Genomic DNA, 23760 nt, shown 5'->3' on the forward strand with positions numbered 1-23760 from the left:
ACAAAGTACCAGATGAAATGTAGGCAGTCTTTACAGGGCAAATCATTTCTAAGCAATTTTTTATGGTGAACAGTAATCGCCTTTTCAAATGTTGTAGCCTTTAGTGGACTGCTCCAAACAATTCATGGAAACCAGCAGGTGCCAAGCAAACAAGCAAGTACCCAGTCACTGAGCACAGACAGTCAGATAAAACACAGACATTCCCGAATCAAGACAAAAAGTGGCATCCGCAGAGCACTGCTGGCACTGCCTCTATTACCCTGGTACCAAAGTCCCGTCAGCTCTGGGAGACACCTGGCCTTCACAGGGACATGCTTCTGGAATCCCTTCTGTGGGCCTGGATGCCTTCTCATTCTCTCTATTTTCTTAACTTGTTCATTCTCAGAGCATTTATTTATACTGAATATATAATTTTAGAAGTTAGTAATTAGGTCTGCATAAAATTTCTTTAATAGAACTGACCTACTTACAGAAAAATAGCCACCAAGATCAGAAACAGTTTGTCTAGCTTGGCTAGTTTCAGGCCCAGCTCTACCTGAGTCCCCAGATGCCAGTGGGCCTTCCTTGGCCAGTGAAATGCTGGTCTGCTTTGACATCACATTCAGAAATCCTGTTTGATAAAATATTAGCTCCAACAATGTCACGTGGGGAGGTGCTACATACATGTTGCCTTAACGCACTGCTCTGGAGGCAGTGCAGTTTAGGGCACAGGGAGGAATCTGGACATGCACTCATTCTATCCTGCTCAGCATACAGAGGCCTTGGGTCCATCCCCTGGCTTCTCTGAGACACCCTACTCACGTGCAAAATAGAGCTAAAATCATCTACTGAACAAGACAAATTATCAGTTTTTTTCTGAATCTAAAATGCCACAATTATGAAGGAATGTCCAATGGAAATTCCAAATAATATTTAGTAGACCTTCCCCCATATTACCTTATACTTATGTTACACATAATTAGGACAATCATAAAATAACCATTGAGAGTCCATCATCGACCATTATAGGTTATGTAAAAGAAAAATTGTGGTTATTCCTAGCAAACTTAGACTTAAGGCAAATATTTTATATATATACACACATGTATACACTATATATATTAAAAATTACATTATCTGTAGATGTAAATGTAGATAAGTGTAAAGAGTTAACAGGTGTCCAATGACATATACATATCTGAATGATCACAAATGGAAAAATATCTAAGTGCAAGCTGGCCATGACAGCCCATATTTTACTAATGGCTAATTCTTCCAGTCTAGAAAACATATTCTGTCTGCATTTATGCCACATTTATCATTTATCATTATCATTATCAGTTAAAAAGAAATGGTATCAATGTACTTAGAAAGATATTAGAGATATTAAACTGCTTCTGAATTTGAAAATTAACAGAATATTTAATACTAAGAAACTACTAATATTTTGGGTAATGATAACGGTATTTTGGTTTCAGTTTTCAAAAACATCTTATCTCTAAAACTTACATACTGAGTTAATTATGGATGAAATGATGTGACATGCTTCAAAATAATCCAGGGTGAGGAAGGGGAAAGAAACAGAGGAGGGTCCTCAAACTGCGGCCCGCCAGGTGTTTTTGCTGCAGCTGTCTGTCTTGCTTAGCAGCCAACTCCTCCAGGGCCCACAGTGCGCGTGTGTGGACTGTGCGCCGCACTCTCCAACGGCCCTCCAACGGTCTGAGGGACAGTGAACTGGCCCCCTGTTTAAAAAGTTGGAGGACCCTTGTAGATGAAGTAAGAATGGGCATGAGGTGGTAACTGCTGAAGCTAGGTTGACTACATGTGATGCTGTTATGTTAGCCTTCCTGCCTTTAAATATGTGTGGGATTCTCCAAAATGAAATAAAAGCTGCTTTTGACCAAATCTCAAAAGACCACACCAATCTTCCAATGAAAAGGCTCCTATATGTTAGGATTACCTACATTTAGATAAGTAGTATTTACTAATAATGAAAAAGGAACCAGGTAGGTATATTCTGAATGACAAAGGAAACATTAAAAAATGACCCACAAATATTTGACTAATGAATTTAGGAAATTTATGTTGTATTGTCATAAAAATTATAAAGTTCAAAGAGTTGTACTATACTAAGAATTTTACTTTCTAATCAAAAGACCAATTTATGAAAGTAACTTCAGGTAAAGCTTATCACTAGTGAGTGAATGGATCCATTTCATGTACATTCTTTTAACTATTTCACAAATGATAAGAAAGTTTTGCAACAAGCTTGCTCAGAGTGAATAAATTACACATAAACTTTTTTTTCACCCAGAAATGATTTTAAAGCAGTTTTGGATGAATACATACAGCAATACAGAATATTAAGATGTTAGGGAAGGAAGAATAAGGTTATAATTCCCTTTATCTTCAAGAAAGCTTCAGACCCTTGGTGATGAAACACTGGTTATCAGATATTTCAGGTAAAGACATAACAGTAAGACATGAAATTTTCTGGAATTTTTCTGATTTCAAAAAGTCTTTATGTTATCTTCATAAATTACACACACATCCCAAAAATTCAAGTATTTTCATATCAAATTATGTATTAAAATTGTTTGTTATAAGCGCAAGAAGGAAAATCCTTTGTCAGACCATATATCTTGTTTGTGTCTGGTGAATATGGTTAGCATATTCATCATCACCTATGGTGAAGAGCAGTGACATTTACTGAGTACCTGCCAGGTGTCTAGAATCTTCTCCACACCCATCTAGAAAATGGAAAATCAACTGAATTGAATCAGGTTCAACTAAGATATCACTTCCTCTAGGGAACTTCCTTGGACTTTCCCCCAAGGTCGGGGGGACCCAGACTGGGTCCTCTTGTCATATGTTTTCATAAAATTTTATACTCCCCACTTCATGACACTTCTCACAATTATAATTCAACACATACCTGGGTGATGTGTAAACTAATACATTTCTCTCACTAGACCCACAAGCTCTAACAGGACTCCCGATACCATCGCACTTCCAGCTCCTGGCACAGCACCTAGCACGCTGATGACCAACCCTGGCCGCACCCAAATTACCTGGGAGCTTGAAAGATACTGACGCCCGGACCCCACCTCCAGAGATCCTAGCATAGCACAGAGAAGGTGGAGGCCAGGACTTCATAGTTGTTATTTAATAAATAGATCCAGCGGATTCTAATTAAGCAGTCAAGGTTGAGAGCCCTGTCAAACATAGGAGACTAAAAAATTCGTTGTTGAATCAACACAGAAATAAATATGTAAGGCACTCTAAATATTCCCAAAGACTACAAATTATGTATATCATTTGCTGTCATTTTCCCTTGCTAAAAACATAAAATAATTAATGATATTAATAGGAATTTTGACATGGCCTCAATAAAGAGATATTTGGGTTTTCTTAAATATCAAGCATAGAAAGGAACAGAATCAGAACTAGGAAGAACTCAAACCCAAGCCAATGAACTCATGACAAACTAAGCTATAAATAAATAATGGTGGCCTCTCTGTTGTTCTTCCTTCTGTGCCAGGACAGTTGTCATGTTACATCCCCTAACCCTCGTGGGGACCTGATAAGGACAACTTTTCCCTATTTATGCCATCCAGTTAGGGTTTCAAGCCACTGAAGACATTCCAGGATCGCGCCGATAGCCGTGGCGTGCACTGTGAAGGACATGTCTCTCCTATCTTCCGCTTCACTTTAGTGACCTCACTGACCACTCCCTTCTCTGGTTCGGTGATACTATGCTTCCTGTTTCCCTCCTGTCTCATGTCCACCCCTTCTTCATCTCCTCTGCAGGCTTCTCATCTTCTACCAGTCACTTAAACACTTAAACATTGCTCCTCAGGATTCTGTCCTAGGTATTCTTTGTTCACCTTCTTGGGTCAATACATGAACTCTTGGGGACTATCTGTCTATAGATGGTCTATAGACACCTAAATTTCTCACTCTTTAAATCCAGCTACCTACTGGATATCTCTACTCGCATGTTGGACAACTCCAAATCAACTTGTCCAAACAAAAGGGGGGAAGATTATTTTTCTCCCCAGTGTTCCCCAACTGGAGGACACAAACATCCTAACTAGCTGCCACAGTCAGATCTCTGGGAATCACCCTTCATCCCTTCCTCCTCCTCATTTTTCCATCACCTAGTCCCATTAGATCTTCTTTCTGAACAGCCCCAGGACCCAAGTACCTCTCTACAGCCCCACCACCTCCACACCAGGGCAGACACCTGCTCAACATGCCAGCCTCCAAGGCTCTACTGCTCCGGGCTTATTCCCTCTCGCCTATCAGCGACATGGAAGTCTTTTAGAAAAACAAGTTTACTCCGTCTTTCCCCAGCTTAGATCCTCCCATGGCTCCCCCACTGCCTTCTGGGTAAAGTCTGAACCTCTCAGAGCGGCCAACAAAGCCGGTCAGGCCCTGGTGCCTCCTAAGTCCAGCATCAACACTTACTGCTCTGGCCCCACTCCAGGTTCCAGCCACACAGGATCAGCGGCCTCCTCTTGCTGGAGATCCTGTGCACATTCTCCCTGCTCTTCCCAGAATGGTCTGTGAGCCTTTCTTCCTCTCTTTCAATCAGTCAATACCGATATCCTTCCAATCTCAAAACAGATGTCACTTCCTTCAGATCTCAGAATGTCACTTCCCTGACCTTAAAACCCTGGATCAGCTGTTGTTCCTAAGTGCCACCACAGCACTCAGAACCTCCCCCTTATCAGGAAATGGCACATTATATCCCACCAGTTACCTGTCTGCTCCACTGTTCTGTGAGCTTGTTGAGCCAGGCCCCAACTGTCTGGAGGGTAGCAGGCATTTCACACATTCAATATTCGTTTAATGATAGAATTACACAAATTAAAGTTAATAAACCTACATGCAAATACAGCTCTGACTTCTCACTTCCAGCTTACCTCAGGGCCTTTACACATGTGGTTCCGTTTCTCAGGCCAGAGTCTGCTTATCCTTCCAGTCCTTTGCTAACATGGAGCCTTCTCTGAGACACTTTTCCAACACTGCTGTATAAAGCATTCTCCTCAGTTATTTTCCTTCAGAACGCCCTGTTGTTTTTCTTTTCATCACTTGCCTCAACATTTAATTTGGTTAGTTGCATACTGATGCCTTTCCCTCCTTCTACCTCTGTGAGGCAGGAACTGCATCTGTTTCAGTCACCACCGTCCCTCTAGAACTTGGCACAGTACCTGGTACACAGCAGGGGCTCAACACACACTTGATGAAACAATGAGTGGACTGTTATTTATCAAGGACTGGTATCATTTCTACAACCTCATGCTGACTCCCATGGAATGTTAACTGCTCCCCCTCAAGCAAACCTTTGTCAACACTGCCAGCCAAGCATAAAAATAAGAGACAGTGAAAGAGTTTTCACCCATCCTTGTTCTGTTACTCACTCTTAGGTACAATGCTAGCCAGTGGCCAAAAACAGAAAACAAACAAAAAACAAGAACTGGGACTAAGAAAATTAGGTAATCATGCCCTTAATCATTAAGCATTCGCCAAGTGTATTAATGTCATCAAGGAATAGCATAATAAATGGGAAGAGAAGCCCTTGCCTTTCAGGTCTTTCACAAAGCCCTCCTTACAGGTGTGCATGAGCTGCAGGATCCATTCGTGCTGGGCTCCAATGCATTGCCAGGCAGGGTCACCCGGGGCGTGGAGGTCAGACAGATACCTGAAAAGCAAGTCCAAGGTTGATGAAGCAGGCTTCCTCTGTTACACATGAGGCCAAAGGAAAAGCTAGCACATTTTAAAATCATTACTCTTTTAAAAAAAATAAAAGCTAAAATTTTATCAATTAGTAAAACATTTTTCAATACTAGCCTTTAATATTTAGTTCTCAATGGAATATATATATATAATGATAGAACTTTTTAAAATTAGCTCTTTGGAAAAAGACAATTAAAAAGACCAAGACAACTTATAGTGATCCTATCTACCTGGAGAGCATTTTTCTTTATAATACTTAGATTTAGTTCACAGAATGTTTCTACTTATTTCAGAGTCACTGCATTAAACACAGGTGGGAGCCAGCAGCGGACAATGGGCGAGTATTAGGAAAATTTCAGCTGTTTTTTATTCCTTTCTGGTATGAAGCATGGCCAGGAGATGGCAGTGTGACACTGCTTTCTACAGTGAGCTAAGCAATGGCCACATGAACCTTCAGCTGCTTTCTCCACATGAAGTTTGGTGACGTATACACTCACCTGCAAGGTCTATACTCATTCATGACTGACTGACCCAGAAAATATTTCTCTAGAAAATGTAGTACAGATGGGTATTTTTCTTAGTTTTTAAATATTTCTTAAAATAGAGTCTTTTTTGTGCATAAAATACTCAAATCCATATACACAAGCTAAATATATATCAGTTGAAAAATCTCTATCAAATATTATTCAACATTTGGCCTTCAGTCCTCACAAAATATATAAATACAACAAGTCAAATACAATTAAATCAACTCCAAAAGCATGTCCAAATGAATTTATTGTCTTAAAATGATTCCTAAACCATAAGCTGTCCTTTGTCTTAAATTCAAAGATTTTTATTCAACAGTAAATTGTCATCAATACAAGTTGTGACCTGGAGCCAAATTTTTTTTTTTTTTTTTGAGACAGAGTCTCGCTTTGTTGCCCAGGCTAGAGTGAGTGCCATGGCATCAGCCTAGCTCATAGCAACCTCATACTCCTGGGCTCAAGCAATCCTGCCTGCCTCAGCCTCCCGAGTAGCTGGGACTACAGGCATGCGCCACCATGCCCAGATAATTTTTCTATATATATTACATGGCCAATTAATTTCTTTCTATTTATAGTAGAGACGGGGTGTCTTGCTCAGGCTGGTCTGGAGCCAAATCTTAATTACTCAGGGATATGCTTGACACTTCCCTCTCACATTTCCCTAGTAGTGCATATTTACTACTCAGACATCTAAATTAGCAGCTCATTGGAAGAGAAATAAATCCATATTGTACTAAGTTAGCAACAAATAAAATGCTGTGAAGAAATCCGACATCACACTCGGGAACTCTCTCGCTGCCCCTGGCCTTCGCCAGCCATCGGGCAGGGCTGGCTGCTGGGGGCAGGCCTTTGGCCCTCACACTGCACGGGCTGCAGGAGGTGCCCAAGAGCTACCAGCACCTCCTTGCCATGACTGTCTATTTACAGGCCGCAAATAGGCAGTGTCTCTGTGTCAAGAAAGTGACAAGTCGATTAAAACAAAGAACGTTACTTGTATTAGGGAGTCACCTAGGGCTCCTCCTCACATATGAGGAAAGTATCCTGAGAGGAAAACTACAATCGGACATTAAATTACATTGAGCTTGGCATAGGGAATTCATTTCAAAGCTTCCAAATCCAATCTATTTCTATTTCTTTTTCTCACACAAGGATTTCTCTTTTGTTATCTGAAATACAAATATAACAAATAGTACATTGTGCCTTTTCTTCCCTAAGAACATATGATTTTATTCCTCCTTGCTGGGGATGAGGTGTTTCAGCATCCTTCCCAGAGAGACTTGTTTTGCCTCCTAATACTCCACTCACTAACACTTACACTCACATAACCCTCAGGTATGGTGTCAGTGGTAAAATATAGGAATATTCTTTTAGTGAAGCTACTTCCTTTTAATTATTAAACTGCTGAATAGGAATGTAGATGATTCAGTACAGGGCTCTTTCTCCAGCAGTATAGCAAGAGAAATCAATAAGCTTGTTTGCTCAGTAGCTTTTTAAACCATCAGTCTCCGTACTGCATTCATCATGTCCTGGCAAAATGTAATAAGACCTTTTTCTACCATCTTGTTAATAGGTATTGAAATAAAAGAGTTTTTTAAAGAAAAATAAAGCTGTTCTCTTAGGAATTCTAGAGTGTTGCAGTTCAAAAGTACAACTTATGCTAGGCTCTTCCAAAAAGTTTCTTCCTTTTAGTATGCAGCTTAAAAATAAGTAGTTTTATTTCAAAGATTACTGTTTAGAATATGATACATGTTATCGCTATTTCTTTTAAATATTAAACTACTTCTAAAAAAGGATTTTAAGAGGAAAGACAAAGTAAAGAATGTTAATTATAAACATAGGCTCAATATTTTAAAATTCAAACTTTAAATTTGAATTTAAAATTCAAAATTTAAAGAAGTTTTTAGCCATATTCTGACACGATTTTTAACAATTACCAGGGACAGGCTCATGCTGACATGGAAAGGAGCATACAGAGCTTTGCTTCTTCTAAAGTTACTAATATGTTGCCTGCCAACATCAAGACAGAAAATAGCCAGGAAGAGTGAAAATAGCCAGGAAGTTTTTAATTAGAAAAAATAGTGAATAAAAGTAACATAATACAGGAATAATCTGATTGTCACTCCTATCACACATAACTCGGATTATGTAAGAAAACTAATACAGATATATTTTTGTTGATGATAAAACTCCCCACTTGGTGTTCACAGTACCTATCACCACAGATTTCAAAATCTAACAGATGTTTGACTGGTTCTGATCTTATTTTTCTATTTGCTATTGACTAAAAATTTAATTTAAAAAGGAATAGAACTGCTCAGTATCTTCTCAAAGCATCAGAAATAAAATAATCATTAAAAAACAAACTGTTGATATTCTTGCTCTTTTCCCTTTAAAAGGATGAGAAAAAAGGCAGTCAAATAGGCCCTTTAAAGCTCTTTTTTAACACTATCATCTTGTAAATGATATCTAGTAAGTTAACTAGCCATAAAAACTACACATCAGTTATCCACACAGATGGTAATTCACTACTTTAAAATTTAATATAGCAAATGTAAACAGGTAAGTTAACACATAAAGCACAAGCAGCGAAACAGCAGGGTGGAACAGAGAGAGCAAGAACCAGGACAACTGACACCAGCAGCTGCAGGTCCTAGACAAGAGGCTCGACCTCCCAGGAACTCTTTCTTTATATGCAGAAAATAAAGCATTTGGATTATTAATGTGTAGTTTAGTTTGAGCTTTAAATTTCTAGGACTCTACAAGCTAGGAAAGTCTCCCATATATATCCTTTCTTTATGCAGGCAGGTTAGACAGAAGCAAGGATAGGCTCTGGGACCAGAAAAACAGGTGTCTTCCTCCTTGCCGGTGTGCCGGGCAAGCTTTGCTGCCTTCCCTTGTAAAATGGGCACCATCCTGGTGTCCTTTCGTGCAGCTCTCAGGATTAGAGAAGACATATGTACACTGCACATGCACGACAGTAGCAGTAGGAGTTCAGCGCTCTACTCCACTGCCAGAGCCCCTGCTCAATTTCTCTTGGGCAACGCGAGTGTACTGCCAGTGACAAGGGCTCTGTTCCCACTGTGTGCCCAGTCACTAAAACACAGGTTAGGGAGTGGGCCCTCACCCCTGCCACAACTGCACACACAGCAGCTTTCAGGGCAGACCCTCCTTCCATCCTAGAGATTATTTTCAATAGTCACATGGTGACCACAGATGCATAAATATATGTATAGTCTATTATCATTTTATAACTACTCAATATTCAGTAAACTCCACTAATCAAAGAAGAGAAACCAGTAAATTTGGAAAATAACAGCTTATTCTGAGAACAAAGGCCACACTCAAAATATTCCAGCAGAAAATAAAGTTAATATTTTTTAACTGCAGATATAAAAAGCTTATAATTTATATGCTTTGTCCCAAATCCTGATATAAACTACACATATATAAAATTTGCTAACTATTCATTATGTGCCAGGTGCTGTTAATGTATTCCTCATTATCTTTGTAGCTACTTTGAGACACAGATCATGTCATCACATCCATTTCACAGATGAAGAAACTGAAAACCAGAACTCATATAAGCTGCCCAAAGTGAATAGCTAGTTCCACATGTGATAATACTGGCTCCTCCTCCTCTTCATATCCTGTGGTGTTCACCTCTTTTAATATTACTGCTATTTTTTTTAAGTATTCACACTCAGTAATATATTTCTCTTTCACTTATCACGAAAGGCTTGTAAATCAGCTAGTCAAGGCTAAAACCTTCCAGAACTTTCTCTACTGTTGAGCCATGGCACGTTCCTGTGGCAATGCAGGACTTCCCATCCGGTGCGGCATTCTGCTCTGAAGCAGGAGCCCCTACTTCATGGATGATGAGTACCACCAGGGTGCCGTGCCCACACCATCCCCTATGTTAGGTAGCCCACTGCTCAGGAGGAGGAGGGGGTGACTGAGCAATGAGGCTGCCTTTTCTTTCACCAAAACAGCAGGATTTTCTTGTCCTAAGAAAGTGAGTATTCTGTAACTACTCCCAAATTTATTTGTGTTCGAGAGAATCCTAGTGTTCTACACTAGACATCCCTAAATTTCTATTTGTCTTATCTTTTACCATTTCATCAATCTCCTAATTTCCCCAAAATTAGCTTTAAACGTTACGTGATATATCCAGTACCAAACAGATAAATATGACTCATCAAAATTCTTGCAGAATATTTACCTTATATAACGTTTTTGGTCATGCAAGGTCGAAGGTGTCTCAAGCAATTTATCCAGAAGTAATTCTCTTAAAGCTTCAATCCGTGTTTCTACTTCAGCATAATCTATTAAAAAAGAGAAGCATATACAAGGATTTGTAGAGAGGAAATTTAAAACCAATGTTCAGACAGCAGAACAGCAGTTGCTTTTGGTGGGGTGAGGGTTGACTGAGGAGGCACAAGGGACCTTTCTGGAGTGATCAAAACACTCTATCTTGGGTGTAGGTTACGTGGGTGTATGCATTTGTCAAAACTCACTGACCTGTAACATGTAAGGTCTGTGCATTTCATTGCATGTAAATTTTACCACAATAAAAAGTAAATTAAGTTTTCTGAGGCCTTATGGATTTCATTTTTGAATTTATTAAAGCCCTGTGATATTTCTCCTAGTTGATAAGGCTTTACCTATCACAGGGCATTTTAAGCTTTTCTTATTTTCTGTATCTCTGGTATTAGAAATAATTTCAAAAGCTGAGTTTGTTTTAAATGAGGTTAGTATGCTTAAATATGCTGGTCTTTCCGAAGAAGGAAGATTAAAACATAGGCTTCCATCTCTATAAATACTTGTCATTGATTCTGTCCAGTAAAAAAGATTTTTTATAGCCTTGTGGTTAACAAACGGCAAAGAATGTCCGAGACCAACCTATTACCATGCTTGCTCGTTTTCAATACATCTCAAATAAGAGAAGTCATAATGTTATTTTTGAAGTAATTGTTTTAAATTATAAAGACAGCACCTATAAACTAAAACTAAAACTCACTTAACATTCTTTGCAGAATACATTCCATAGTCTTCCTATAAAAGGAAAGTAGAAGATCTAAAATTAATAAACAAATCTTACATTTCTTGAAAACTTGCACCTCCGTTTTTCCAAAGAGTGACTTGGCCTTTTCATAATCATTAATAACCACATCATAATCACCCTTTAAAATAAAAAAATAACATTTTGGAGACACTTGGTGAATATAAAAAACATCTTAACAAATCTTTAAAATTTATGACATCTATAACCATATGTACATAAATAAACATATACTCTACCTTTTGAATATTCCTTTCAATATTTAGAGGAAGGTTGAAAAGAAACTTAAATCGCTGAAGCACATTGAGTGCATTTCTAGTGGAATCTGCCTTGTCCTTTCGACCTAATACTTCTTGAAATAACATGTCCGCAGTATTACTTGCTCCTATTTTAAAAGCAGAAAAGGAATCTTAGATGAAAGCTGATTTTAATCAGAAAATGTGGAACACGGCACTAGAAACAGAATGGTTGACCGCTATTGTAGCTTTATATTAAAACTCAATAGACTATGTTTTTAAAGTTAACTATACTGAAAATCTTTTACAGTTTGCTAAAATAAAATTTCCATTTTGCCTAAGTCTTTTCATATGTTAAGAATGCTATCCAATATAAAAACAACCGTACTTACCATACCCAAATAAATTCTCTAACATGAACCTACATTTATTTTAGTTACTCTTCTAAATTTTATAGCAATTATAGGCCCTTAGGTTATTTCATTACTTCAGACAATAGGGTAAACACATATACACATATGCATGCATGCATACATGTACATTAAATTCCATGGGTTCAATATCTACATATGGCATAATAAACAAAACAAAGAAAACTGTTTTTGGAAAAGTTGCTCAAAAGAAATATTTTAAAAGTAATTCTATTTCTTGGTGGAATTCTCTCTTTAGGTAGTAGACAGAAAATTACCCAAGCAATTTAAAATGACAAACTTGAACACAGCATCATTAATATTTCTTAAATCGCCAATTCTTATAAAATTATACATGAACTGGACAATTCATAAGGTATTTTTTTACCTAAAAGACCGCAAACTATATGAATTGGTATAATGAAAGAGATGCTTTATCTAATGCAAAATTTGCTGCGTACAAAAATAGTTTAAATTTTGTAACTTGTGAATTATTTTTAATTAGCCACAAGGAAAGGAGAGAAAAAGCATAAACTGTTTTCGGTTATCTGATCGCTACTTGTAAAAAGTCTCTACAGTATCTGGTCTAGTGACGATACTTTAAGCAAAGATGAAAAAATGACCTTGGTCTCCCTGGGTGGCTTGCATGCCACATTCTCTAGTCCACACTGTGGGTGGCCTGAGCATGTTAAAAGTCGTCTTTGTAACATGATTGTTTTGTCTAAATAATGTTTAAATTCTGTTCAAATTTTAAAGGCCTGATATAAAAACTTTTTGTCAAGATAGCTGTTTTCATTACATGTTATTTAATGTAGACTACTAAATTTCTACTATAAGATGAGAAAAAATATATTTCCTTCTTGCCACCAAACCACATAAGGGAAGCTAAATGAATATCTGAAATCTGACTAGGGTTAAAATTTTTTTTTCCTTAAAGAAAATTATTTTTAAGTATTTGCCATTTTAAAAATATAAATTTCATAAACTGAGGCTTCATAAATGAATAAATATGAACACAAATAAGGGGACTGAATCTTTCAAAAAATGGTAATCACTTAGGGTTTGCATGTTAAATCACCAGGCACTTTTCTTTTTTTGGTATAATAAAAGAATTTGGGGCAAAAAGTATAAGAGTTCAAAGTTAGATTTTTCTTATCATATTTTTAAAGTAGTAAAAAATTACCAACTAATTTTTAGCTCTTCTAAAAAATATGAAAACAAGTACAGGGAGAAAACCCACTTACAACCAAATAAAACATAAATATCTTACAGAGAAAAATTTATAGACAAATTATAAATTATAAAATTATAATTTTACTTATGGCAAAGTATATATATTTATATATGGAGAACTTTAATTTATATAAATACTGAGAAATAAATTACTAAATTATAATTTTAATATATAGACAACTTCTAACTATAAATTCTTCTTCTTCTATTAATTTACTGTATTCACAATAAAATTTCAGTTCATAACTCTGATAACTAGATGATATATCCAGTAATAAAACACAAGAGGGCTAGGAAACCAAGATTAATGCAGACAGATAAAAATCACCAGCAGCTCACAAATGCATTTCTTCTCTAGAGCTACTAATAAGAAAACAAAGCTATCACTCCACACTCGTCATGCCTGTGAAGCTGGTGCTGCAGATGAGGCCATCGGGGAGGCATCCACAAAGTCATCTGGGAGAAAATCCCCTACACGCACTAATCCACACACATTCGCTCCCCTTCTGCGCAAAAGGAACATCTGATGTGAGGTAGCTGGCAGGGATTTGGGCATCCAGTGTGCAACCATCAAACAAATCTACCTGGACTAGATGGCCATGGAAACCATGGCTTTGGCCCTACAGGCTGCAGAATAACCCTTAATCTACATTTACCAGCCCTGGGCAAGCCTAGACCTGAAACTTGGTCCCTTCTCATCTGAAGATGGTCTCAACATGTTAATTTGGACAGTGACTGTCACTGTATCAGTCACACATGAACCCCAAGAACTAACAGCAATGCTGTTATAACAAAGGGTGGCTGCCACCATTGTTAGGCCTGTGGAGCAATAAAATTTCCTGAAGTGCAAGATGGGAAGAAAAGTCACTATAGCATGGCACACTAACCAGTGGGACTCATACCTGCCCAGGGATCTTACATCCTTAGCAATAAAAAAACATGTTAAGTGTGCTAGGAACTCCTGTCAACTATAAAACCTAGTCCTGAAATTCTAATGGTGTCTTATAATTTCAAGCATGTTTATTTAAAGTAAACATTATGTTTTCTCTTATTTCAAAGTGACCTTATTGGTCCCTTCCTTGGTACCAACCCTTGAGACAATAGGTCACAGAAGTGATTTTTTAATCTGTGCCCTCTGCCTGATTGGAATTATGGGGGTCAGGGGTAGAATAGAGGAGCTCCCCACCTCCACCCACCACAACACAATTTATCCCAGGAATAGGCAAACTGAATGAGATTAGGAAATGAAACATTAGGGCATCTGGAAAATTAAGGTAACTAAAATGTATACTCAAATTTATAGCAAAACCAGGACCCCAAAGAGATCTAACAACCTGCTGTATGTGTCTCAGTTTTAATAGATTCTAGAAAATGGCTAGATAGGCTGCTATCTACACCACAATCATGTTACATGAATGGCATCATTAGCAAGATTTAACATTGTTTACAACACTGTGCCTGACACTGGAATCCTGCAGCTGTGCGTAAAGACAAAGAACCAGAATCTAGGGATGAGGAGGAAGCTGAAGGCGGCTCTCCCCACTCTCAGCAGCCAATTGCTGGCATCTCTCCTCAACTTGAAATGGACCACAGTGGGGATACTTGGATCCCGGAAATCGAGAAATACTAATATTAGAGTTTCTCTTTCTCTCTCTTCTTTCTCTATGTTTTGAATGCCAGTTGTTAAATATTTACTAGCCAACCACTGAGTAGAAGTCAGTTTCTTTTTCACATGCTTGACTCACACTAATATTCCTCAGTGTTCTAAAGCTGTGGCTTTCTTATTTCAATTTCACACACAGTACTTGACTGCATCATTCAATCCTGTTAATTCGACTACCATCTGTATGCTGGTGACTCCCAAATCTACATCACAAGATGTGTTTGTGAGCTTAAAACTAATCTTTAAAATATTTTCATTAAACATACAATAGTGACAGCTAATATATTGAGCACTTACTCTCTGCTAGGTGCTATTCTAAAAACTTTACATGTATTAGGGCATTGACACTTGCTGACAAGTGTCATTTTCCCTCCATTTGCAGAGGAGGCAACTGACATACATGGAGGCTCCTCCACGTGCCACTGTGCCAGCGAGGAAGCAGTGACAGCCAGGAAGGCGTCACTGGTTGTACCCTCAGCATCTCAAACTCAGCATCTTACAGACTAAGCTGAACGTCTTCTCTATTCTCCTCATGCCCCAAACATGCTACTTCTTCCTCATTTCAGGTCAGAAATCTGGAAGGCATCATCAATTATTCCTTTTTCTCACATCTCACATCAAACCAGTGACCAAATACTGCTGTCCTCATCTCCTTAACATTTCTCACCTGCCAGCTCTGCCTTCGCCAGCTGTTTTGGCTAAAGTCCTTACCATGTCACACTTACATTACCTCATTCCATTCCAACGGACACTGCTACTTAAACGACTTATGTTATTATTAGGCACTTCTGTCTCTCCTCTTGCCTCTTGTGTGCCTCCCTTCTCACCCACTCTCTATACAGATGGTAGTCTATTCTTCAAAAATCTCATAATACCAATCTCTTACACCACTTCAATGGTTCACCATCAGTTTTCACGCCACTCCTAGCAAGTCTGCCATACCTCACAGCCTCACCCTCACGTGTGCACATTAGGCCCACTGGATGCTGCTTGCAGGGCTGCAGCCATCTCTTCTCTGACGCTGTGCATCCCCCGCACGCTGCTGGCCCTGCCTGGACACACTGCATCCCTCCACAGCTGCCCACCACCAACCACTACTTCTCTGGCTACTTCTTGCTTCCCTCCTAAGGCTCCTGTGACCCTTCCTGATATCCTCTCCAATCCAGTGTTGGTTAGTTGCCCCTGTGCCGGCTCCAGACCCGTCCCAAGAACACCAGCAGCAGAGTGTGATCACACCACAATTCAATCACCTGCTTATGTGTCCCTATTTTCCATTAGGCTATAATTTCTTAGACGTTAAGTACAAGTTTTATCTTTATATCCCTAGGATAAAACAAATATGTACTCAAAAATGATCACAGAATAAGGACTGAAAATTGGTCTGTGAATCAATGACAATATTTATTCCACTCAGAGAGGTAGTACAGTGCAGTACAGCCAAGCCCAGCATGCATGACTGTGACAATGGCTGTATAAGCTGAGACCCAGAAAAGCCATCTCAATAATCAATGGGAAAATTACAGTCATTCTGTGACTTCTAAAAATTTTTGTTGAAATGTTAAAAACTCACTTACTGTTGGTTATATTAATAAATGAATAGGAACATTTAAAAATAGTAAAACTATTATATATTTAGTACACTATAATTTAAAACATTAGAAACATTAAAATTAGGGTGTTTTATTTCTTTGGAGAAAAACTTCTCTAGAGTATTTGCCTTCTTTTTTTTTTCATAAAATTTACAATATCTATCAAGCATCATTTCTATGCTTTGACAAATTATTGTACTCCTTTCTAAATGTGAATCCCCTTCTGATATTTTATCTTTGCACTTTCGATGTTGTAAAATATGTCTGAGGGTTCCTCTGAGCATCACTTCCTTGGGGACATCCCCATGTCGCTAAGTCCCCTTCACTGAGCTCCCAAGTCGTGAACAGCAGCAGGCTCTGCCTTCCCACCATCGGCTACTTTTTCTGTAATTCCATTTGTGCTGGATTTAAATTTCATGTACAGTGTTATCACTTTCTGGTTTTTGATGCACTTTAATCTTTATGGGCCAATCCTTTCTTTTGATTATCTATTTTTGTAAAACGTCACGTGGGTTCATCACTTGGCAATAAGGGCAGCACAGCTGCACGCTTTGCGGCCCGCATGAGAACTCGTAACAGACGCACAGTGACCAGTTCCTGGTCGACTCTGAAGGAAGGAGCGTGGCTATTCATCCTGCACGTGTGTTATTTCTGTAGTGATGTGCGGAATGAAGAGCTGGTGGGGAAGTTTGTACTTTATGCAGTTAGGCAAATAGACTGTGGTAACTAAAATCCCTGCCTATCCAAACCACACACAGCAAGGACTGCCTGTAGGTCGAAGCACAAGTTTGGAATAAAACTTCTGGACATAATGCCCAGCTCTGCCACTTACTACTTATATGACTTTATGTATGTAGCTCATTTAACCTTCTGGGTTTTATTTTTTTCATCAATAAAATGAAGAGAATAGCAAAGACCTCAAGAGGCTGTTGTGCGGACTAAATATACAGACTATGCAGAGCAACACCTGACCTTTAGGAGATACTGCACAAGTTTTAGCTATTACCGTGTTTCCCCAAAAATAAGACAGGGTCTTATATTGATTTTTCCTCAAGAAGACACCCAAGGGCTTATTTTCAGGGGATGAGTTATTTTTTTAAGTACGGTACAACAATCTACATTTATTCATATATATATATATTCAATATAGTTAAGTTGTCTTCTTCTGGAATATCATCATAACTCTCCAAACCCCAAATTCCATCCCAAATTTCTTACGACTCTATTTCCTTTAGAACCATTGGCCCCAGTCTCTCATGTTGAGCCATAGAGCTCTCATGGGGCAGATAAGAAGGGCTGCTCCTGTTCCTTACCACACCAGGACGAAATGCATGGGTTATGCAGATACGCTGTGTAGCCACGCCCATCACTAGGTCTTATTTTCAGGGTAGGGTTTACTTTGCACAAATGCTTAGAAATCCTGCTAGGGCTTATTTTATGGGTAGGTCTTATTTTCAGGGAAACTCGGTACTACCACAAATACGATGACAAATATTTACAAAGCATTGTCTATACCTGCGCTAATACAGTAGCTACTAGCCACAGAGGGCTGTTTCACTTCAAAGCTAAGTTAATTAAAATTAAATAAAAATTTAAAATTCAGTTCCTCAGCTGTACTAACCACATATGAAGTGCTCAAAAGCTACATTTTCATCACTGCAGAAGTTCTACTGGACAGCGGTGTTCTATACTCATGGAATATATGTGGAATTTGATATAAATAAACTAGTTTCTGGCTTAAAATCAAGAAAGAATCATTAAATTCAAAGGCAAACATGAGAAACGTATGTCAATGAAAATAAAACAATTTCAATAAAAGGTGTCAACATTGATAAACTCCAAATAAAAGGGGCTAATTTTCTTGCAGCCAATACCATCCTTTGGAAACTTAGCTTAAAGGAGAAAGACTGCCTACAATTTTTAAAAACTCTCATTTTAAAAACCTAAAGAAAAACCCATATGAATTAGTATACAATTATACCTACAATAAAAGTATTAGTAATAATTTAAGCAAACTAAACTACATTCATTTTCATTTATTCTTCCCTTCCTTTCCAAAAGAAAGAAACTAAATTTCCAATAGTACTGATTGAATTTTTCCTGATTTTAATTTTCTGTGTTTTTATACCAGTTCTACAGCACTGAAGTCCTGGGTAGCTGTGGAACCCTCATCTGGGCAGGAGGCACTCTTGCGGAACCAGGGCCACGTCTCTTCCAGCTCTGTATCCCAGGCTGGTTCAGCACAAGGTTTTGCACAACTAGTGACAAATGAATGTTTGTCAAGTTGACTTGAATTAGCAAGATCTTATTCTAAAATAGCAAACATCAACATCATGTGGATAAAGAACGTTTGGAAAAATGAGGGTTGTTATAAAGGAATATATTTAAGTGAAATTTTTACATCACAAAGTCCTGAAGGAAGATCTCATAAAGAACTGAACATTTATGTCAAGCCCAACTTTATCCAAAAAGAGCAAACTTAAAAAATAAGTTAGTATGGGCCAGGCGTGGTGGTTCACGCCTGTAATCCTAGCACTTTAGGAGGCCGAGGCGGGCGGATTGCTCAAGGTCAGCAGTTCGAAACCAGCCTGAGCGAGACCCTGTCTCTACCAAAAATAGAAATAAATTAATTGACCAACTAAAAATATATATACAAAAAATTAGCCGGGCATGGTGGCGCATGCCTGTAGTCCCAGCTATTCGGGAGGCTGAGGCAGTAGGATCGCTGAGCCCCGGAGATTGAGGTTGCTGTGAGCCAGGCTGACGCCACGGCACTCACTCTAGCCTGGGCAACAAAGTGAGACTGTGTCTCAAAAAAAAAATAAGTTAGTATGATACATTTCTGGAAAAACTTCATGGTTATAAAGGAATATTAAGTAAAATAATTTTTTTTACGATTTTTAATACCGTAAGTCCCAAGGGGGAGTTCCCAAACTACTCCTCAGAAGAAAAAAAAATTACATTACCATATTATACTAAGCCTAACACATGAAACAGACCTGAGTGTTTTCCAAACCTTAGCAAGTATCTCTTTTACTGGTACAATGATATATTACTATGTCCGCTGTTCGTACAAGTCACCTGTTTAAAGTTACTGAAGCAATCTTGTTTTTTTTGTATAGATATCTTGGTTTGATGACAACTTCTCTAGTGCAAATAACATCCCTGAGTAGAAAATACCATTCTAAGACATTTAAAATGTCTAATGATGCTAATATAGAAATAGCTTCAATAAATTTTAGTTGAACTCAAAATATATTCATTTTAACTATGCTTATATATCTTTAACTATGCTTATAATATCTACATTATATATGCTAATATAGAAATAGCTTCAATAAATTTTAGTTGAACTCAAAATATATTCATTTTAACAAAGTTGGTGACCTGGTTCTCAAAGATAAAAATAAGGCAAAATCTCTCTGCAGAGGACAGGTAAGGCTGAAAAAAAAGAAAAAATAATATTTTTTAAACAGCTAAATATTTTTTAAAAAATAAGGCAAAATCTCAAGGCAAGCAGTAATAACAGTAATGATAATAGAGGAAAATATTTTTAAATGCTGTTAAATTCAGAAATTTAGAATGAAATCCAAGTACTCAAATTCTTCTACCAAGGAAAGCCAACACCAAATTAAAGCTTCTTTCTAGAAAATACTTTCTTATTAAGGATTCTCCAGGTTTTTGAACAGACATTTACATAAAGACTCAAAAAGTTCTGCTCATGAAACTACATTAAGCTAGAAGTGCAAAAATAACTTCCTATCACAGTCCTGCATTCACAGAATCTTTAAAGATCTGATGTGAGTTTTCTTATTTTTTTCAGTTATTTTTAACTCTACTGCAGGATGAAATTATGTTATATTTAAAAACAAGGAGATTCCTATTGGTATTATTGCATCATATCAAACGTTAACTGTATATATGAAAGAGGATAACTTATTTTTAAGTCACTAATAGTATAATAACGATTAAGTCACCTGATGAGTTTCTTCTAAATCAGTAGGATAATTAAGCAGCTAGAATCTCAGATGTCAGAAAAAGGACATAAAGGTGGATGGATCCAAAACTTTCAATATATCAGTTTTTCCTGGGCCTATAATTTTCACAAAATTTCCCAGATTTAGACATACTCTTAAATATCCAGCTGCCTTAAATTCTTTTTGGAAAAAAGCAAGGTATAAACAAATAAATGACACCTAAGTACCTCTTATTCTAATAGCTGAGGTTATTTGCGTTAACACTGGTAGACACTTGACTATGGCTTTTCCAGGTTTTTGGTCAATGCCAATCCTGGCTACTGCCTCAGTGCTTTCCTATCTTTGATGATGCTTTTTATATACTGGTCTGTTTTATGGTAGCAAATTTTATTTCTTAAGAAGTATATTTTGTTTTCAAATTATGATTTCCAATAAATAAAATGCAAACAGAAACAGAATATACATTTCAGTGTTTCTATTCCCTTTAACATTTATTCAGCAGGGATTTAATAATCACTACTGTTTAGAAATAAATACTAAAATCCACTTACTGCTTTGTCCTGTAAAAGGAGGTCCAAGAACTATATTAAAGCTTGTTATAAAGTCCATAAATAGTTTGTGGTAGCAGGACAAAACTTACTGTTCAGAACATTCTCCAGTTTTTGTGTCATGGATCCTTCTACTTTTTCCGTTCCATCCGCTTCTAGTTTTTGATGGATGGCTAGAAAAAAATATCTGGTTAAAATGCAGGCCATTTTAATGGGTAGAGATATATTACATCAAAATGCATTTTTAAACAGCTTTAAAAAAATGGTCATATTATTTTCTCTGCTAGAAAGGAGCACAAATATGCCACACTCTGCAATGTATCCAGCAGACACTAGCCTAAGTTATTCATAGTTTAACACTATTAAAATAGTCCATAATACACATATTCTATCATCTGAACCTCAAGACTGATTGGTAAAGACAGTAGAATTAAAAAAGAAAAGCAATACTTAGGTCTTATTACTACAATACCTAGGTCTTATTACTACAGGTTGAGCATCCCCAAACCAAAAATCCAAAATATGAAATGCTCCAGGTCCCAAGCATTTCAGATAAGGGATACTAAACCTGTACTATCTTTGATATTTGGCCATAGGAAATTCACTCTTATTCTTCAGTTTCACCATTTGGAAAATAGGAATACTACTATTTGGAGTTTGCCAACCTCAAAACATTTCATTTCAGCCTTAAAATATAACACAGGAAAATATATATTATTAATGTTCTATTCATTCTATTAAAACAATATTTCTCTGGGGGTTCCCAAGAAACACCTAGCAACATCTACCAATACATTAATTGTGGATGTACAAACTGCATTGGAGTTTTTTGCTGTTACTGATTTATGTCTGTCTGATCTGATAAAGATTATGAGGAAATCATTTAGTAATTTATATCTAAAAACTGTTTTACCTACTGAAGAGAACAGAGTAAATCAGGGTTATTTAGGTGAAGAACTAAGAAAAGTTTTAAAACAAAATGATCAAATACAATTTCAAATTCAAAAGTGTAATATAAAAAATAAAAAAATAACAAGGTAAACATTAATTGAGCAATGAACACAAAAGCTAAGCTAAGTCTCTTATATAGGTATTTGTCATCTTTTAAAGAAGCCAGCGATGTAGCTAGCTTCCAACATTATTTCTAGTTTACAGATGGGAAAAACATGAAATTAAAACATGTTGTCCAAGGTCACAAAGCCAAACTCAAAATGTGCACTGGAACAGTCTGATCCCAGACCTCATCCCACACTCCCTATATAGTAAGGACAAGCAACTTCCACTGTCTAAGCTTCTGTTTTCACATCTATAAAATGAGAATAATACACTTATTATGTCAATTGGGAAATGCATTCAGTTGAAAATAAAAGGCTTCTCTTCCCCAAAATAAAAGCTGTGAAAACACCCACGATTTTTAATTTTTCATATAACTTGTTTTAGCGAAACCCAAATGCAGGATGTTTAACTCTATGGCCTTCACAACTAGTACACTGAAATGAATATCACCCTTATGTAATAGCTATTCTCTAACATTCAAATACTGAGTTAGAACAATTCCAAAAGGAACTATGAGTTCTGCTTAACCCACCAGTCACAGGTGGCAGATTTATGCCAAAACAAACAAACAAACAAAAAGACATGTATTTATTTTACTCAGAACTATGTATGTAGTTCAATGTATTTCCCTTGACTCATTGTCAGAAAACTCTGAGACAAATTCGCTGCTCAAATGTACTATGAAAACATTCTCATGCCCAATAACACCTATTTTTCTGCTCCTTTTAGTTTTTAATTCTGAGCTTGTTCTTTTTTATCCTTTATTTTGTAAAGCCACCTCAAATTTTGTTTGAAATTATAAAATAAACAGACTGCTCCTCTGTGAAGAAACACATTCATAGAAAGAAAAAGAAATATATTTGGAAAAAATCAGCCACTACATTTTTAATTGTCTTGGTTGATTCAGAGTGAAGAGAAAGTAATTTTTTTAATGTCTCAAATTTAGATTATGGGGTAACAATCACATAAAATGTCTCCACATATCAAAACTTAAACTTAAGTTCAACTTGTTAAAGTTAAATGGAAAAGAATTTCCTGCCCTCTCTTTTAAGGATAGGGGACAGACTATGCCTAAGTATTAAAAAGCTAAACTAGAAAGACTTGCCTGTTGTGTACAAGCAAATCTGCTCACAGTCTTTATTTAAATGCTGCTGTGACTTTGTGACAATCCTGGTTACAAAGGAGCACTTGGCACATGTTGCAGTTTTACTGTGAGGGCGCTATGAGTGGTTGTCCAGGCATTAGCCCCTGCAGTAGCCCTGCCTCAAATGTTACTTTCTAAGCCAAAGTCAGCGTTAAAGGAAGTCATGTAGCCATGTTTACTGATGCTGACAAAACCCATCACTGATCAGCAGGTCAAGATGAGGTGATCCTGGTCCCCGCACCCCCCCCCCCAGCTCAGTTTACAGTACTTTCTGCTGACAAGGCAACTCCTTCCCGCCCATCTCCACCACAGCAGAGCCACTGTCAAGCTGTCAGCCGAGCATGAGGACCCAGAGACACTGGGATCTGATAAAGGCAATACTATTTTCCAGGAAATTAAACCAAATAACTCAATGTCTGGTTCACTTGACCTTTTATTGTCTCTGAAAACATTTTTAAGTAGAATAACTCAATAAGCAAGTTGGTACATGATCACAGGTTTGTTATTGTTTCTAATCTATTAAAACTTAAATATGTGAAGCAGCTGAACAACATAAGTTTTTGTATGGGAAACAAAACAGTATGTATAAAAGTACTA

General features: G+C 37.3%; 1 protein-coding gene across 7 annotated transcripts in view; it reads right to left on the bottom strand.

Moving 5' to 3' along the window:
- EXOC2 (exocyst complex component 2) overlaps positions 1–23760 on the bottom strand; it is a 227117-nt gene that overhangs the window by 119133 nt on the left and 84224 nt on the right. For all 7 annotated transcript variants that reach the window (XR_001155091.3, XR_012923198.1, XM_076010422.1 and 4 more), the window contains exons 7-11: positions 21056–21136; positions 11547–11692; positions 11347–11428; positions 10468–10570; positions 5568–5686 (exon numbers count right to left, since the gene is read on the bottom strand). Coding sequence is in view for 5 of the 7 variants with exons in the window: in XM_076010422.1 (XP_075866537.1) it covers positions 5568–5686; positions 10468–10570; positions 11347–11428; positions 11547–11692; positions 21056–21136 (531 nt within the window). In the remaining 2 variants the exon portion in view is untranslated. The remainder of the gene's footprint in view (positions 1–5567; positions 5687–10467; positions 10571–11346; positions 11429–11546; positions 11693–21055; positions 21137–23760) is intronic.

The sequence above is a fragment of the Microcebus murinus genome, chromosome 15 (genome assembly GCF_040939455.1).
Source record: "Microcebus murinus isolate Inina chromosome 15, M.murinus_Inina_mat1.0, whole genome shotgun sequence".
Classification (NCBI taxonomy): domain Eukaryota; kingdom Metazoa; phylum Chordata; class Mammalia; order Primates; family Cheirogaleidae; genus Microcebus; species Microcebus murinus.